Source organism: Rousettus aegyptiacus, unplaced genomic scaffold (genome assembly GCF_014176215.1).
Source record: "Rousettus aegyptiacus isolate mRouAeg1 unplaced genomic scaffold, mRouAeg1.p scaffold_m13_p_2, whole genome shotgun sequence".
Taxonomy (NCBI): Eukaryota; Metazoa; Chordata; class Mammalia; order Chiroptera; family Pteropodidae; genus Rousettus; species Rousettus aegyptiacus.
The window spans coordinates 72,745,937-72,765,814 of NW_023416295.1; the positions used below are offsets into that span (position 1 = coordinate 72,745,937).

Here is a 19,878-nt window from a genome sequence, read left to right on the forward strand (position 1 = left end):
TAAAACAGACTAAGGGACTAATCTAGGGTTTCAAGGGAACAGGACATCCAGTTTCAGCTGAGATGAGGGTGTGAGACAGGAAAGAATAAAAACAAATTCTAGTCAAAAATGACAAGCAGAAAACATCCAGTTGAGTTCTGCTGCCTCCTAAACCCCTGTTAAAATAACCATAAATAGACTTTTTAGTAATTTTATTAAAAATTTCAAATGCTAAATTCATAGGGTCAAAAATAATGGGAAAACAGAGGCTTATAAACACAAATTTGGAAAAGCAAAAGGACTTATAAAAATTGTTGTAGCATATTTGAGAAAGCTGAATCCTAAGCCAATACTATTAAAGCTGAAAGAGAAAGAGAGAGAGAAAAAAAAAGATCTCTTGCTCCCAGAAAAGATTTAGAAATAGATGGCTTCAGTCACTTCTGGGAAAAGTAATCAAAAACAGGGAGGTCAGTTAAAAATATGTTTAAGAAACAGATATTTTCCAATCCTCTCCCCAACTCCATATTGATGGATAAATTGCCCTTCCTTGTCCCTGAATACTACAAAACAGAGTCTCTGGACTGAAAACTATCAGACACCTTGGAAGATTGGAGATAGATAATCAACACAGAGAAATTAAAGTGAAAATTCAGATCCTGAAATTTGAAGCGATTTCCCGCAGGTTCCTATTACCAGTTGACTACTAGAACTACTCAAAAGGAAAGCTTATACTCTTCATAAAGAAGATTGGAAGATCCTTCTCTGAGCAGTCTGATCAGGCCAAGGGAAAAATGCTAATGGTATCGACTTTGGGGTTTTTCAAGAAAATGGTCAAGGCAAATTAATTTTCAGTGAAGCTCAGAGTTGATACGCTGGTACATACAGTATTCCAATCAGCTTTTTGGTGATTCGTTTCTCGATATGAGCAGGTATCCAAAGACTACTTTGCCTCTGCGAAAGCTGTTAACATGAATGAGGTCAAAACAATTTGAAAAAAAATTCAGAAGTGCTACAGGGAGAAGAAAATTTCAAAAATAAAACCATATTCTTAGAAAAAGAAAACATTTCATCCATAAACCAGAACAGGATGTGAGCTCTTGTAACACAGCAGCATAACATACACTGAAAATTCAACAGAAGGCTTGGAAGATGGAATTAAGAAAATCCTTCAAGGAGAAAAGAGAAAAAGACAAGGAGATGGAATCGAAATTGAAAATATGAAAAAATAAGAGCCTAAGAAGACCAACATCTGAATAAATAGGCCTTTTAGAGAGAAGTGGGGAGAATAAAATAGAAAAAGAAGGGAGAAAATAATAAAATAAATGATTCAAGAAGAGTTTCCAGCTCTGAAGGGTGTGTTTTCAGGATGAGAGAGCCTTCTGAGCCCTAACCATAGTGGACAAATGTAAACCCACAAGAGGGGCATGATCATGAAATGCTGGAGACAAATAGAAAAGTTGAAAGCACCCAGAAAATGCAAACCAAAATAAGTCTGACAGGAGGGAAGATCCCAGTATGTCCTCTGGACCACAGGAGAAGATGAAAGAAGTAGAGCAGATTGGAGCAGGTCAAATTACTGGAGAGACTCCCCCTAAAACCTATTTAGTAAATTATCACTGTACAGAGAGAAGATTAAACAATTGGGTTTAAGTTTGTGGTTGGGTCACCAATAAGCACATAGAAATTTAAATAAATAAAAACATAATTATTAATTCTATGAAAACAAAATGCATAGGAAATAAAAAGAATTTGCAGTCTTCCATGTAGCTTCTCCATGAATATCATTTATAATAGTTGTAATAGTGTAAAAATGGAATCTGTAACCAAAGTTTTGATGTAACTGTAGTAAAGGGGTGAGAACTAACAAAAGAAAGCTATATAGTCATGCTTCACTTAATGACAGGGATACAATCTAAGAAAATGTATTATTAGATGATTGCATCCTGTGTGAACATTATCATAGAGTGCACTGATGCCAACCTAGATGGTATAGCCGACAACACTCCTAGGCTCTATGGTAGTGTTTATAGTTCCTACGCTACAGGCCTGTACAGCAGGTTACCATACTGAATACTAATGACAATTGTAAAACACTGGTAAGTATTTGTGTATCTAAACCTAAATATGGTACAGCAAAAATGTGGTATAAAAGATCAAAAGTGGTACACTTTACAGAGCACTTACCCTGAATGGAGCTTGCAGGATTGGAGTTTGTGGTTAGTGAACGCGAAGGCCTAGGACATGACTACTGTAGACTTTATAAACACTGTATGCTAAATTTATTTTTAAAATTTCTTTATTTAATAATAAATAAAACAGCTTGCTATAACTTTTTACTTTATAAACTTTTTAACTCTTTTTAACTTTCTAATAACTCTTGGCCTAAAACACAAATTGTACAGCTGTACAAAAAATATTTCTTGCTTTACATCCTTATTCTACATTAACAATTGTGAGTGATGCTCCTGCATTATGATGCTGCTGACCACTAAGATAATGTCAAGGCTACAACATCACCACAGCTGCAACATCAACAATGCTACGACGTCACTATGCCTACCACGTTACCACAGCTACAATGGCACTATGACTCCAATGTCAGTAACAAGCAAGAGAAATTTGTCAGCTTGGTTATAATTTTGTGAAACCACTGACTATGTGTGGCCCCTTGCTGACCTGAACGTCATTATGCAGCACATGACTGAATGGCTTTATCTTCATAGTAGAAAGTCAATGAAAATGAGTACCACGAAATGTACATTAAGGAATGGCAATATAATAATTTTATTTTGATAAAATAGTATGGGAAAAACTAGAAATAGAGAAAAGTAGTAAAATAGAAAGTAAAATAAATAGAAATAAATACTAAATAAACCAGATAAAATGGATCGAAGTGATTGTTCGTGGTGATCTGGGTATTAACTGGGCAGCAGGGAGGCATAAGAATACTGTTTTTCATTAAAAAAATCTTATATAACAAGTGAGCTTTTTATTTTTTTATTATTTTTTTAAATTTTTAATTAAGTGTATTGGGGTAACATTGGTTACTACAATTATATAATTTTCAGGTGTGCATTATCATTTGACATCTGTATATTCTATGTTTACCACCCAAAGTCCAGTTTCCTTCAGCTACCATATATTTGATCCCCTTTACCCACTTCATCCTCCCCCTAAACCCTATATTTTACCCCCCTTTACCCTATCTACCTCTTCCTTTCTCCCCTACCCCCTACTCTCTGGTAAACACTAGTCTATAGTCCATGTCCATGAGTCTCTCTGTTTGTTTGTCCTTTTCATGTATTGCTTTTAGGTTTATATCCCACATATAAGTGATATCATGTGATTTTCAACTTTTTCTTTCTGGTTTATTTCATTTAGTATGATTATTTCAAGGTCCATTCATGTTGTTGCAAATGGCAGTATTTCATCTCTTTTCACAGCTGAGTAATATTCCACTATATATATGTACTACAGCTTCTTTAGCCAATCATCTATTGTAGGGACACTTCAGTTGCTTCCATGTCCTGGCCACTGTGAATAATGCTGCTATGAACATCGGTGTGCAAATATCTTTGTACATATGGGTTTTCAAGTCTACAAGTAAGTTTTTTAAATTGTGCACATCTGAGAAAAATAAAACTAAATTTAAGTGGAAGTAGAAGAATGTGGGGACAAAAGGGAAGGAGAGAACCATGTCAATTAGGATCCCTCGCTGCACTTCTCTGAAAATCTTGGAGGCAAGTTGGTTACAAGAGGTGAAAGTCCTTTCTCTGAGGGCCAGAGGAGGAGCCAGTCACTAGCGGCTGAACCCTCAGAGAAGCCTCGCAGCTCAGCAGCTACAAGGGACTGTGGGATGCACAGCCACACTAGTCACTCAAAGGAACAGAATCCAGAAAAAAAAAAGTTGCAAAAGTGCAAGCAGCAGCTCTGATTGTGAATAGTTAAGTCCTTTTGTACAACCTCCAAATCCATCAAAAATAGAAGAGGGGTCTTGCTAACCAAGCTGAGCTCTATTGAAAGTGTCAATATAAATAACACCAGGGACAGTGTTATAAGAGTCTTCACATGCTTCTTGATTAGCTGGCTAAAAGGCGTTATAATAGAAAAAGTCTAATCAAGTGCTATGACTATAGAAACATATTTTGCCCAATTAGAATATATTTAATAAAATTATAAGTGCATGTTACAAGTAACAGTTTTGGGGGGTATGATCTGAAGGACACATAAAAAAGCCATGCAACTTAAATATGTGTCCCACAAGTTTGTTAGATATTGAATGTTCCCCCTTCTTGACCTCACACATAAAATTTCTGAGGAGATACGGTGCATATAACTACCAAGACATGGTATAGTAATGTTAAAAAAAGAAACAACAGGCCCAAATGAAGTCACTTTTGCTAAGCCATGTCACCAAATCAAAACTTAAAAACTAACCTAACTGCAGTTTTGGCCTCTCCCAGGAGTGGAATTTTAAACCAATGTCTGGAATTTCCAAATCAGTACCAGTGAGGTAATCCACATGATAAAACCCCTGCCATTCCCTTCCCCACAAAAGATGACCTGGCTTTAAAATAATTATTTCTTTCCTTTTACTAATAACTCCCTTACTACATCCCTCTGCCTATAAAAACCTTCTAATTTGTACAACTTCTCACAGGGCCCTTCTAGTTGCTAGATGAGAACTGTCTCATTCATGAATTGCTTAATAAAGCCAATTAGATCTTCAAATGAACTCTGTTGACTTTTGCTCTTTAACAGTATCTAAGAGTTCACGTCTTAGAAGTAATCAGTTAAGGTTCAGTGTCAACTTCACTACTTCCCTATATTATAACCTTACAAAATGTTCTTTATACTGTCTTTGCTTGTTTTTGTGAAAAAAAAAAAACCTGATATAATAATAACAAAAAGTTATACATCTTTAAGGATTACAAGAAATCACTTAGCACTGTGTCTGGAATACAGAAAATGTTAAATAATAATAGCTATTACAGTATTCTCAGGGAAAGATTACAGAAAAACAAGGGCAAATAAACTAATATGTGTTGTGCTCCTCATGTTCTAGAAAGACTATAAATACCTTTATTTAAACTTCACAATTCTGCCAAATTAACAAAGACGGTAACTGGTAGAGTTTGGACTATATGACTTCAAAAGCCATGCACTTTCCACAAAATTCCTAACCTAAATTCTGTTAGTGTATCATCAAAGATTAATCTATCAGATCAAAATCCCATCTCTCTTTCTGATCTCCACATGCCACTAAGAAAGAAAAAGCCCTTTGAGGACATGGTACAGCTAAGAGAAAATGTTTGATCAAAAGAATGAAATAAGCAAAACCCCAGAAAATTTGGCCCTACATAGAGGATTGAATGCAGGGGACCCCAAGTACCAGGCGAGCTCACCCGGATGCCAAGGGATTGGGGGAGATGAAGAGGAATAAGAAGAAGATAGGAAACAATTTAGAACTGTGGATATGAACTACAAAAGCAGGCCAAATATTTAAATTTGGAGTTATATTAGAAGTCTTACTATTTACTTATTAGTATATCAAACATTAAAAAGTTAGTTTGTTCTAGTTAATACTTAGGGATATCAGTAATGCACACTGCATACTCTCGAGTTCTGTAGAAGTAGAAAAGAACATTAATACAGTCTTTATCTTCAGGTAGTTTACCAGGTGGTGCTTCTGATAAGACATTCTCAGATAAAAATGACACTAACAATATACTAAATGTTTGAGGAGCTTCTAATGAGTGGTACTCACAATATCTATGGAAGGAACTCAGAAAACCAAGACATGACTGTCCATTGAATAAACCAGGGAAAGTTTTACTTGAGGTAAACCTTACAAATAGATTTGAAATAAAGGGAGAGGCAAGATTTTGGAGGAGGCAAAGGAGTGAATTAATGGGCATGAGGATACCACTGTATATGGGAGGAGCAATGATTTGCTTTGGATAGAAACAAGAATCTAGGCTAAGAAGTTATATAATATAAGGCTGGAAAAGGGTTGTTGCTGAATGATAGAGAACTTCAGTGTCAGGCTGGGTCATGGTGTTTGAACTTTACTTTCTACTAGGAAAAGAGCTAGTAAGGTTTGGTTTTGTTTGCTGTCTTAGTCAAGAAATGATGATCAAAACTCCATTCTTCATCTGTTTTCCCTAGTTTGATCTATAGATTCAAAATGCAATCCAGTAAAATTCCAGAAGCTTTTTTTTTTTTTTTTTGGTAGACATTGGCATGCTGATTCTAGAATTTATATGGAAAGGAAAAGGAACGGGAATAGCCAATTCTGAAATTCTGAAAAAGAACAAAGTCAGAAGCCTTACATTACTTGCAAGATTTACTCCAAAGCTACAGTAATCAAGGCAACATTGTATTGTGAAAAGGACAGGCACATAGATCAATCAAACAGAATAGAGAACCCAGAAATAGATGACAGAAATATAGTCAACTGATTTTGACACTAGTTCAAAGGCAATTCAATGGAGAAAGTCTTTTTAACAAATGGTGGAAGAATAATTGGACATCCTGCAGGAAAAAAAGAAGAACTTTAATCCATACCTCACACTACATTTTTAAAAAATAATTTAAAATAGTCATAGACCTAAAGGTAACGTGTAAAAGTATAAAAAACTTCTAGGAGAAATTTGCTGTGCATTGGGTTTGTCAAAGGATTTTTAGATATAACATCAAAAGCACAATCCATAAAAGAAAATGTCTATTAATTGGACTCACAAAATTTTAAACTTTTGCTCTGTGAAAGACAGTATTAAAAGGATGGAAAGATAACCCATGGAATAGAAGAATATATTTGTAAATCATGGATCTGATAAAAGGTTCATACAAATAATACATAAACATTCCCCAAACTCAATAATTAAAACAAAACACCGCAATAGAAAATAAACAAAACATTTGAACAGACACTTGACCTAAGAAGACATATAGATAGCAAATAAACACATGAAAGTATACTGAACATCAAGAGTTTTCAGAGAAATACAAATTAAAAACAAAATGAGATGTTACTATATACCTATTAAAATGGTTTAAAATTTTTAAATCTGACAACATCAAATGCAGATGAGAATGTGAACAACTCATACACTGCTTATGAAAATTCAAAATGGTACAGACATTTTGAAAACAGCTTGTTCTTTTCTTTTAAAAGTAAACGTACACTTAAGTGACCCAGCAATCCACTACTGTGTATTTACCAGAGTAAATTGAAGAACAAAAGGTTCACATAGCTTTATTTATAATTGCCAAAAACTAGAAAGAATTTAGATGTTCTTCAACAGGAGAATAGATAAACAAATTCCAAAGAATCTATACAACATAACACAGAAACTACCTACCTATGCATTCGACAACATGGGTAAAACATAAAGGCATTTTGCTAAGTGAAAGAAGCCAAATCCCAAAGGCCACATATTTTTTAATATCCAGAAAAAGGAAATACTATTCGGATCAAAAATAAATCAATGGTTGCCAGGATTAGTGTTTGTGGGATAGGTTGACTAAAAAGGGAAAACATAAGACAATTGTGAGGGACTTGAAACTGTAAGCATTTGCCAAAACCAATGAAATGATACACAATAAAAAGGGAGTTTTACTGTATGGAAAAAAAAAAAAAAAACCCTGAATTCCACCAATTTTTACTTTCTCAAAACAAAAATATGCTAACTATAATTAGGGGATAAAACCAAATATTACAAATGTTGGTCTGTCTCTTACCAGGTCAAATACATCAGTCTAACTCATAACCCTTGCTCTCACTTTGTCCTTTCCCATGATCAATGCAAAGACAAACATCCAGACACATTTGACTTTGGCCATGATCCTACTGAATCTTTCCTGTGTGCAGGAAGACATGGCTACTATGTGGTTCTCTCTGAGTCCCCCAAAGTATATTTTCAACAAAAGTAGTCCCAAAAAAAGGAGGTTGAAAAGTTACAAGAAAAAAAATAGGACTTTGAATAGTCCTTGAACAAATTAATCTGTTTAAATTTGTTTCATCTAGTGTTTCCCAAGCTTGGTTAAACTTGGAATTTTTTCTTCATGGAAATATCTATTAACTTTCCTTGGTGGTAGTTTAGTAAAATATACTTTGAAAAACACTTACAAATTTTGGAATATATGGTCCAGTCCCAGGGAGGTGGTACAATGTAAGGAATGCAATTTATGCAACTGATATTAATTTCAAAATAACTCAAGCTCTTAACTTAAATATTTGAATACCATGAAAGGGCCACATAGTCCCTGCAATATTTTTTAGAATTCCCTTTTTGCCTTTCCACTGCATTTAAACCTCATGTCTCCTTTGGTTCTGCTTCAGTCCACATTTACTCCTGAATCACCACCGCTGAGATCCAAGAAGTCTGTCAGGGTAACACTTTCCATAGAGAGGAAAAGGTGGGGTGGGGGAGCAATCAGCAGGCAGAGGCAGAGTCTTCTCCAGCAGGAAGAAGAAGGAAAAGCCAGGAAACACTCAGCAACAATCTTTATTCCATTATATACTAGCAGGGGGCACAGACCTCCCTGAGGAACACTTTTTAGCTGCAAATGACCAGGCAATTAACATTAGTGGAACTGAGGGCCTCTGTGCTAATTGACCAATTATGTCCATTGTGGCCAATTTCAGCTAGGTCAATAATAAAAGAAGATAAAGCTTAGAGATGCTGTCAGTCAAGGTTTAGTCAAGATATTCTGAGAAGCCAGGTGGGGTCCTGAAGGGGAATCCATAGGGCAATCTAAGGGAAGATACCTGTGGGACCGCTCCTGTGGATCCACTCCAAGCATCTAGTGGTAAGCCTGTGGTGGCTGTTGGCCAGAGGGACAGCCCTTGGGAAGAAGAGCAAGATGTAGATGGAGGAGAGAAGGACAGGCTGGAACTGCTGGTCCAATCTGTGTCTGCCTGTTAAAAGCTGAAGATGGTTAGAGAGGAGTTGCTGCCATGGAGCTTTGGCCTGCTAGATCTCATGCAGACCCAGCTCTCTTTGGCCAGTTCTAACATAGAACTAAACAGGGAAAAGAAAAGTGGGAAACATGGTTCCTAGCTTGGTCACCAGAGCAATCCATCTCAGGGGTTATTAGTGAAATGAAAACAGTAAAACTATCTCTTTTCTGGTTGAAAACGGTATTCATATCATTCAGGTTTAACGAGCTTTGCAGGGATTCCCACTCAGTGTCAGACATTGTGCCGGATATTTTCTCTTTCTCACACACACACACACACACACACACACACACACACACACACACACACACACACCCTTCTTTAGCAGTATCACACTATATGCTACTTTTCCCCATTTCTATTGGTCACAATGAGAGAAAGATGAAGAGGAGTTTGAACAGATCTGGACCTTTACTAACAAGATGTAAATAGTAATATGATTGAAGACAATGTTGTATGATGGTTAGGAGAGAAAGCTCCAGAGTTTCTGAGCCAAAATCCTGGGTCCTATTACATGAGAGCTAAGTGATCTTGGACAAAATATTTATTCCTGTATTCCTCAGCTTGTCATTGCAAATTTCAGATAATACCCACCTTACAGGGTTATTGTAAAGATTACATATAATAACATATGTACAGCACACAGGGTTAAAAATAAATAGCACAATTTAGGAATGATTGAAAAATAAGTATTAGCGAGATTCTTGCTTATGCTTATAAATACAATTTTAAAAATATTATTCTATAGCTGAAACAGAATGGTTTTAAATTAGTTATGTATTTCATGTTCTCTGTTTTTCATTATCAATCAAAATGTTTATATTGATAAATATTTAATAACATATAAATAAATATGTTACATACATTATATAGTCCCAGAATTCAAGATATTCAATTTTTAAACTATAACTTGAAGTAGAATTTATAAGTATAAACTGACATAAGTAACTCTAAATTACTGAATACACAATTAAAAAGAGTTAAAACTAGCATTAGTTTCATTTTAATAACTTCAAAAATTAGATAGGGCATTCTATCTTCCTGTATATTGTCAAATCTCTATGTTAGCATGAAGTTCCTGTTAACTACAGCTTCATAATCTGGATCTTTGCCTAAATTAATGTCAACACATTAGAACTGATAATTAATAGCGATTTCCTGTCTTTGGTCCTTCCTTTATAACTATTTGTCCTAAATGGGACCATTATTCATTCTGCTACAATAAATAAGATCCCACAGCTCTCTGACCCTATCTCTCAAATCACTTGGCATTGACTCTGAATCATTCATTGGTTTGCACTCCCTCCTCAATTTGCGCTTTTCTGCAATTCTGATTAAAGCTTAATGTACTTTTCTGGATAGTTTATAATATGCTTAAAAAGAAAAGACCCTGGACAGAAAATATAAGTTGGTTAGCATAAATTTGATTCATTTAAAAAAATATATGTTTATCATTTTTCAATTACAGTTGACGTACTATTATATTAGTTTCAGGTGTACAACATAGTGATTAGACATTTATATAACTTACTAAGTGATCACTCCAAAAATTCAGTACCCATCTGACACCATACATAGTTTGATAACTATATTCCCCAAGTTATACTCTACATCCCCATGACTTTTTGAAACTTCCTATTTGTACTTCTTAATCCCCTTCCTCCCCTTCACCCATTCCTTCAACCACCCATCCAGCAACCATGAAAATGCTCAGTATCTATGAGCCAGTTTCTGTTTTGTTTGTTCATTTATCCTATTCTCTAGATTCCATATATAAGTGAAATTTGTCTTTTTCTGTCTGACTTAACTCCACTGAGCACAATTTCCTCTAGGTCCATCCACATTGTTACAGTTGGCAAGAATTCATTCCTTTTTATAGCTGGATAATATTCCATTGTATATAAGTACCATCTCTTCTTTATCTATTCATCCATTGATGGACACCCAGGTTGCCTCCATATCTTGGCTGTTGTAAATTACACTGAAATGAACGTATGGATTCACATGCCCCTCTGAAGTAGTGTTTTGGGTTTCTTCGGATAAATGCCCGGAAGTGGGATTACTGGGTCCTTCTTTATCTCTTGTTATAGCCGTTGTTTTAAAGTCTATTTTGTCTGGTATAAGTATTGCTACCCCAGCTTCTTTTTTTCCATTTCCATTTTCATAAAATACCTTTTTCATCCCTTCACTTTCAGTCTGTGTCTTTTGACCTGAAGTGACTCTCTTGTAGGCAGTTTTGTTTTCTTAATAAATAGGATGAATTTTAACTCATACTAAATATTGGCTATCCGTTACCTTTCAAGTATTCTGATCAATACTATTTGTATTGTCATATGCTTTTTATCTAGTGTCGAGTGCAAATAAATGGAAGGATTTTTTTAACTTCTTGTTCTTCCTTTTTTATACACATGAAGATTATAAACTGATTCTCAATAACACATTTTAATTAAGAACTTATTTTTTATCCATTCATATTAGTCAGCAAACCGGGAGTCAGATTTAAGCTATTCATAGTCATCCATTTCAAGGAAGGACAAGCAGGCATCTTGCCCACCTATTACATTTCACTAATTGTACAACTTGTATGACTCCTAATTGAGGGGTCTTTTGATCTGGAATCAATGAGTGATAGCCAGCAGTGACAGCATTCAAGAACGCAGATCTTCGGTCAGTCTGTTAAAACATGTGGCATAAATTCAGCCCCCAGACAAAGTTATCCTTAAAAGAGCCATGACAATTTGTTTGAAGCTCATGCTTTATGAGGCAATGCCACATTTGGCCAGTAGATAGCACTCAAGATATTCCAATACATAGAGAGAAGGAATCTTAATGCCATTGTTACTCTGCCAGGGAAATATGAGACAAGTTCATTTTAGATCAACGGAGGCGGGAATTAGGTGCCCCCAAATGCTTAGAAATTGGGATTTCTGTACCAAACCTCAGTAGCCTCTTAATGTAAATCTACTTTAACAAGGAAAGAAAATTAATCCACTTGTTTCCTAACACAATTTTTGTTTGAAGGCAAGGGAAGTATTACTCATTTGACATAGTTGAAATAAAAAAATGAAAGCTGCATTTGAATGATAATTCTGAGGTCCAGAGAAACCACAGCATAGAACATGCCAGCTGCATTTCACAAAAAAGAGTCAAAGTGAAACACCCTGTAATACTTATCCACCCTGCTGAAGAGTACAACGGCCAGATTGGTTTCAGAAGGGAAGGTAATATTTAAATGAGAACCTTGGTAAACAAAAAATGAATCATTATTGCTTGAAGCTGGTGGACAGTGCCTTGGAGTGGTTGAACCTACTATTATGTGTAGCTGCTTCTGCATTTTGACACGATCGCTTCTATGGTGCATACAGAGCAACTCATGATCCTTTAGATGTAGAAAGTGGTGAAGCGAGCTGCTCCCATGATTTTGAACCATCTTCTACATGTTGCAGCCTCAGTTCATTGGATACGGCAAATTTGGGTCTGCGTTAAACAAGGTGATGGGTACTAAGGTGCTGTCCAAGCAGATACAGAAGGCTGGAGTGGGAGAAGTTAGAAGATGAGAGTCACTCAAATATCTATCAAAGAAAGACTGGAGGTGACTGAATGAGAAAAGACCATGTGAAGGGGAAAAGGCACCTAAAAAAGATTCAGTAAAAACAAACAAACAAACAAAAAACAAAAAAAAAACTAAAGAAATAACTTCAAATTCCTTCTGCAGAAATTTGATGGTCAAGCTCTTTAAAAAGTCAACTCCTGGGTGAATAGGTTTTCACTCCCTGGATTTACTCACCAGGATTCAAGCTTAAGCTTTCTTCAGCTGTTACCCCCAGCCCACTTCAAAGGACTTACATACTCAAGATGGCTGACCCAGTATCCTGCTCAAAAATTTCTTCATTTAGCCTCAAATTGCCTGAAACTACTTTCAGCCTTTGAATTTCCTCTTCATGTGAGTAATTACATGCCTTTCTGTTTTAGTTGTTTGACTTGTTTAAATTGTGTTTGGGCACTTGTAACTAAAATTGCCCTATTAATATGCAGGGGAGGTAGAGGCTCATTCCAACCTCTTTTCACCCCAGATTTCTTGCTTCTCTCTTCTAGGAACCATAAGAGTGCTTAGATTGGAAAATTGCTATTTGATTAGCTAAGATAGTATTCTGTAAATGTGTTTTCCCTCCACTGTCCCTTCCTTAATCATTGTGGACTGGGCAGTAGCGCTCCACAGCAGCTCCCTACCCTGAAGTAAGCCCAACATAGTCAAAAGAGCCACTGGCCCTCAAGTCTAGTCTTCTTCTGCCATGGCATGGCTGTGAGCCTTGATAACATCACTTCCTCACTCTGGGCCTCAGTTTCTTCATATATAAACTGAGGTGTTGAACAAGATGTTCCATTCCTAACCTTCTATGGCTTCATTAGCTTGCATTCTCTCCATATATGAAGCAACATCCATCGAATTTGATGATATACAAGTAGAAAGGGTGATTATTTGGTCAAATAATCATGCATATATGGACAATGCATGGGAACATACATGGAAAGACAATGACAGGTTTATAAAAATCAGTCTGATGTGGTTGGTAGAGATGTAACATGAGCATGTAGTGAGACTGTCTCTTTAGCCTTGTCGGTCTTGTTCGCCCAGTGGTAGGCTGCCACTCTTCCCCTCCCTCTAGCCTCCCCTTTTGTCTACTGATAGTAGCATCAACCACTAGCACACTCCTGGGAGCACCTTGTAACCTACAAGTGAAGAGATGGTGAAGAGATAGTGTCATGGCCAGCAAAGGCTGAGAAAAAAAAAAATTTCTTTACAGAGGAATGCTTGGATTTGTATGTGAACTTGGAGCAACTGATAAGTTTATGTGATAAAATCTGTAAATCCTTCAATCATATCTACAAAGAAAATGTCCAGTTCTCTCCTGAAAATTCCTATAGAATTAAGAATGTAAATAGATTCTAATGATATGCTGTTAAAACCTGAGTGCATTCATTGTGGGGGCTACAATTCTGTAGGGGAAGGAACGAAGGAAGTAGAAAGGGAGGAAGAAAGTGGGGAGGGAAGGAGAAAGAAAAAAAAAAGTTTCTGGCAGAGCTGCAGTTTTCAATCATGGGTATACAGTGAAATCTCCTGGGTGATAAGTATCAGTGCTCAAGCCCACTTTTAGTGATGTTAAAATCCCCAGTGATTCTACATGCAATCAGGTTTGAGAGGCAATGTTAGATAGCATCATATTTTATTAAATAGTAACTCAAGAGTATTCAATTACTCAATAATAGTGGCCACTAGGAAGGATTTTAGTATTTAAGAATTGCTACAAAAAACCCCCACGATCTTCTTATTACAGAGGTGTAGAGATCCAAAGACTCCCTGAGAATTCCCTTTATCTTTGGGGTAAGTACCGCCATGTCATTGAGTCCCAAATCCCATTTCTCTGAGGGCTGCACAGTAGCCCTGTGCCATGTAATTCTCCTTATCTCTCACCCTTCTAAGATTATTACCAGATCAATGCTTCAGGCTCGGTACTGTCATACCTTTTTTCCTGATAATAAGATAGACTCTAGGGCTTTTAGCATCCATAGATCATTCCCACAACTCTTATTAGTTAAAGGTTCATTCATTCACTATATCAAAACTTTTATAACTGCTGGCCAGTTGAAATATACCTGGGGCAGAGTGATGAATTGGAAAGAGGACCGCACTGAGAAACCAAAAGGCCTTGAATCAAGTTTCAAATTTACTCATGCCTCTCCAGATAACCTGAAGCAAGTCACGCACAAACTTTTGAGCTTCCATTTCCTTAAATGCAAAGTGAGAAAGTTGATTAATGAATAATACCCACTGCAATTCTCAAATGTTATAGAGCATATTATGTTCTTATCTACTTTCTGGTAATGATGTAATAAACAGCTAAGGGTGGGAAAGTAAGTACAGAGAAGCACAAGAAAAAAGCTAATGGTCCAGATGAGCCATTGACAAAAAGTTGACAAATTTATTCTCAAAGCATTGACAGTATCTTTATAAATTGCCTTCTTAAAAGACTACGGTGAAATCCTATGGTAGTGAAATTTTGTAGGCTCCACTTTCACTCCCTTCACATTTCAAAAACTACCCTTGCAAAGTGAAAAGGCAATGATCTGATTTTCTAGTTGTTAATTGCCTCTAAGAGAGAAAGCGATGATGTTTTGTTTTGTTTTAAAAAATCCTCTAGTATGCCAGGAATATTTTTAAATATTCCTACCCCAAGTTCAGTTCACCATTCCTTTATAATAGCTCTCACACCCATGTCTCTCCATTCTTTTTTTTCCCAACTATTATGACTATCTCCTCCTCAAGATCATCCTTCATGTTAGCTCTGCATATATCTTTATGCTCCTTTAAGTATGACTTTTGTACTCCAAAAAGGTTTACGAATTCTTATTCCCTGCAGACCAACTAAACTGTTCAACTTGTCATCCTCGGATTTCCACAGTCCAGCCCATAACCTACCTTTTCTCTCACTTTTTCCTCAACACGTTTCCTCCAGCCAGTGTGGCCTATTTATTGTTCATCCTTCAGTTATGTCATAGGAAGTCCCTCTCTGTGCCTTTGCTCATGCTGCTCCTCCCATATGGAGTGGCTTTTCCCATTTTCTCCCACGTTGTTGCATATTTCCTGGTTAGACTATGTGTTCTCAACGACAGACTCAATGTATTAAGTGCTTCCATCTATCCTTCTGCCTATCTTTCCTCCTTTCTTCCTTCTTCCCTCCCTCTCTCCATCCTTTCCTTTCACTTTCCCATAGTATGTACAACAATATTTGGGGAATACAGTGAATTATCGGTAGTCACTTTATAAAGCAGTAATACCAGACTTTAGTCAATGGAGTCCTTGGTGCTTCTCTCTCATACAGCCTGACCAATGGGACACACGGTTCTCTTGTGTAGCTTATCTTTTAGCTTGGGATTCAACACCCTTCAAGCGTGTTCCTTTGTGAGAATACTTGGTATTACTAGGACACACTTCCAAATTTAGGTTTTACTTTAAAATTTTATGTGTAAGTGTCCCAAAAGTACGGAAATGGTCTAAGAAATATGAAAAAAAAAGAATTATTCCAGTCATTAAATGACTTAGTTATTTCAATAGTGTATTAAGTCATGCACTCCTCATTTAGAGAGTTAGTAATAACAGAATTGGAAGCTACTAAGTCAAGGAGAGACTGAACCTTCTGGTTTCAGTTGAGCCAGCAGAGGCTCAGGCAGGCATCACACTGAGTCTAAATGAGGCACTGCCTCTTACAAAGCTGTGTGCCCTCCTTCCTCTCCTAGCAGCACCTCTCCAAAAAGGGGATCCCCTCTGTCTGCCAAACCCTTTCCCATTAAGTCCTCTCGTTTCCCAAAAATTATCTGTAAATAAAATGCAGGCTTATCCAGGAACTTAAAGTTGGACAAGAAGATCAACCCATAGAGATCTCTTTCAATTTTCGAAATTCTTATTTATTCTTCTAGGATAGAATAACTTTCTAAACATCGGTAAAGAGATTTTTGTGGAGGTGAGGGGTGGTCATATAAGGTGAGTTATAGATTTAGATATGGAAATAGTGATTTTTTTTTAAAGTCTGTAACAAGGAATAGGAAAAATCTGAGGACAAGCAGAAGTGGGATAGAGCTGATGCGTCCTTTGCCATAAGGCCATAGAATCTCCCAGTCAGGTTTGGCAAGGGGTTAGGAAAGATACATGGCCCTGGCTTGCCTCTCTCCATACAGAGAGTGAATTGTATGAGAGAGATACTCCACCTGCAGCCTTAGGAACAACACCTCTCAGAGTCAAGCTGGGGCCCCAGAACACTCTGAAAAACGTCCCTCACTAAATCCACAATCTTGACACATCCAATGAAAGGAAGGTAGAACCTTGCCCTATTACTCAATCCTTTTGCTCTTGAGACCTAGGACCAAGATGCTCTGCTTCAAACGTAGTCCTGGACCACTTAAAAACTCCCCCTTCATGTCTATTTTGGGCTAGGGGTAGAGGAGGAGGGAAAACACACACACACACACACACACACACACACACACACACACACACGTGTTTCCCCTCCCCTCCCCCCGGAAATTACAAACCAAACTTTATTTTTGGTTGTGTTTTATTTTTTAAAGGCTGAAAATCAATCGCAATTTTACTCCCTTGCCTCAAATTGTTTTCCGTCTGTAAATGAGAGCTTTGCAGTTCTGTATGTAGAAAATAGCTTTGCTTTGTGTATTCTGTTGAAACAGCTGGCTACAGACTCGCCCTGGAAAAGTGACTTTTCCTCTCTGGACCTCAGCTTTCTCATTCGTTCAATAAATGGGTTGATGAATGATGTCTAAATTCTCATCCACAGTAAACGTCGTGGGAGTCTGCAAGCCCCATTGCCCTTTGACTTTCCCTTTCGAGCGTCCAGCACAGGGACAATTAAAAGTTCAGAGTTTTTTTCGAAGGAGAATTGTTAACACCGGGGTGAGGATAACCGGCAGCAGGTTTGCAAGATACCCGTCTTCAAGATTTCCCGAGTGGGAGGTTGCCGCGGGGTCTCCTCCCTTTATTCCTCTCCTCCTGAGCCAGGGCACGAGATCCCCACAGCGCAGCTCTCTGTGTCTCTCTGTGTCACCCAACTGTCTATACAATCCCCAACCTGCAGTAAACCAGGACGCTATACCTAAGCTCGGTTTCTCACAGCCCATCCTCTACTCCTCCGTGAGGTCCCTCTCTGTTTCACTATTTCTCACTTCGGAAATCCTTCTAGCCGCGCCAGCCGCACTTTGCACTTTTTGCTTGGGGCTCTTCGAGCTAGGGCTGCCCAGGAAAAAGGCGCTCTCCCGGGGTGGCCCAGGTTCCAGCCCCTACTTCCGTGCCCTAGCCTTTCCTATTCGCAGCCCCCCACGCCCCGCCCAAGGACCCTGCCGTCGCCTCCCCCCGCCCCCAACTCCCTGGGTGCTCTCCCGGCGCACTCCTTCCCGCATCTACGCAGGGAGACCTCCTCGTTCCCACCTCCCCAGCAAAACGAGAGCGGGTCAGCAGGCAGGGCGCCTGGTCTAGCGGAGCCTCCCGGGCCGGCCCTCTACTGGGCGGGGGCGGACGAGGCACCCGGCCTCAAGGCATTCCGGGACGCGCTCAGCTGTGACCCGCAGCCTCACGGCGGGGCCGGATCGCAAAGCAGCCTTGTGAGGGGAACACGGTACCAAAGCACCGGATCCGCCGCCTCCAGCCGCCTGGCGCCTCGGCGCTCACCCAGACCCCCGGACGCCGGAGTACTGGGCGAAGCTCGAGCCCAGCGTAGTGTGCGGGAGCTCGAACGGCCCCACAAGCTCCTTTCCAGCCCCCTTTAAGGAGGGGCGCACTGGGGCCCAAGAGGCACCGCCCGCCCTCTCTCTTATCTGCCCACACGCCCGGCCCGCGCTGCTAGGTACCGCGCGGCTCTGCGCTCGGATTCCGGGAGTGAAGAGCCGTGCTGTGTCCCTGGCGTCCTCAGTCCTGTCCCCCGAAGTGGAGATGCGCGAGAGACAGGCGAGGGCGCGCAGCTCGTGAGACGCCGCGCCAGCCGGCACCATGCGCCTGCGACCGCTGCCCCTCGTCGTGGTCCCGGGCTTGCTGCAGCTGGTGAGTGCTTGTTCCGCTGCGCGCTCCGCGCGCTGGGGACTCCTTTCGGCGGGAAAACCGCGCTAGTGGCAGATTCGGAAGCGGAGACTGGGGCTGCTTGGGACGTGGGTATGAGGGCGCGCGGGGTGTAGAGTTCCAGGTAGCCCTATGGGTCGGAGGGGAAGATTAGGGAAATAGAATAGAGAGGGCCTGGAGGCAAATGAGGGGCTTAGCGAGGCTTGGGACTTGAGGATTGGGGTAAAGTAGGCAGAAAGTGGCCGAGAAGAAGGTTCAAGAGAAGGAAGAGGTTTATTGAGAAGCGTCCAGGAGCGGATGAGACTACAGAATACGATCAGGATGGGCTGAAAGACCTGCCTCCAGCCCAGAGTTTAAGAGGCTTGGTGATTTTTCACTTGTTTTGCCCGGATGCCCGCAGACACACTTCTTCCAAACCACCTCATCGTGCATCTTTGTTCGCAGGGCCAGTTAGTGCGCCTTCCTGGGGGGTAAAACTCAGGTAAAAGACCGATCGGGGGCGGGGGGCAGTCAGGATTTCTCTTCCTTTCCTATATGGCACTGAGGACTGAGCTGGGGTTTTCCGCCGGCGGGGACACAGGAGGTAACTTTCCACTCAACTCCACGCAGGAGCCCCCTTTCGGGCATCTCTAAGCAGTATGTTGTAGAAGAGCTCTGCATCTTGGTCTGGACAGCTCAAAGGGCGCTGAGGAATAGGAAAGGTGTTAGAAGGCGATCCAGGGTTCTGCAGCGAAGCTCTAGGCGACTCTTGGCATTGTGACTGTCATTTCTCTTCGCGTATCCCGCGTGGCGCCCTGCTCTCCTTAGGAAATATATACCTATATACTTACTGTATGTATTTTGCTGGTTAATTACATTTTAGGAAGAGTCCCAAGTAAGATCTTCAAGGACACAACTTTTAAAATTGTAGAAGGGGACACCTTTGGCTCAATCTGCCTCTGTGATGGATTTCTCCTGCTCTCCTGGCACTCATCTTGATAGGGTGCTGCTGTTAAGGGGGCTTTTTCCAGGTGCCCTGGTTTCTTTGGCCCTCATACTGAAGACCACCCAGTTAGCTCTGGTCTGTTAAAACAAGATTAAGGAATTTGGGAATGATGATCTCTCCCTTTTTTTCCTTCCTTCTTTCTTTCTATTATTTTCCTTTAGAGGGAAAGATCAAGTAACTTATGAAACTTTTTCTATGATATGTGTGCTATAGTAAAGGCAGAGATACTTGCAAGTTTTGAAGATGGAAGGCATCCTGAAAGGTCTTAGAGAAGGGAAGAGGTCCTGCAAGGAAGGGCCTGTTCATTCTTGTTACAACAGAGATTAGCTT

General features: G+C 39.4%; 1 protein-coding gene across 1 annotated transcript in view; it reads left to right on the forward strand.

Moving 5' to 3' along the window:
- Positions 1 to 17,936: 17,936 nt before the first annotated feature.
- NXPH2 (neurexophilin 2) overlaps positions 17,937 to 19,878 on the forward strand; it is a 100,094-nt gene continuing 98,152 nt past the window's right edge. The window contains exon 1 of the mRNA XM_036237148.1: positions 17,937 to 18,548. Coding sequence (XP_036093041.1) covers positions 18,498 to 18,548 — 51 coding nt within the window. The 5' untranslated portion in view covers positions 17,937 to 18,497. The remainder of the gene's footprint in view (positions 18,549 to 19,878) is intronic.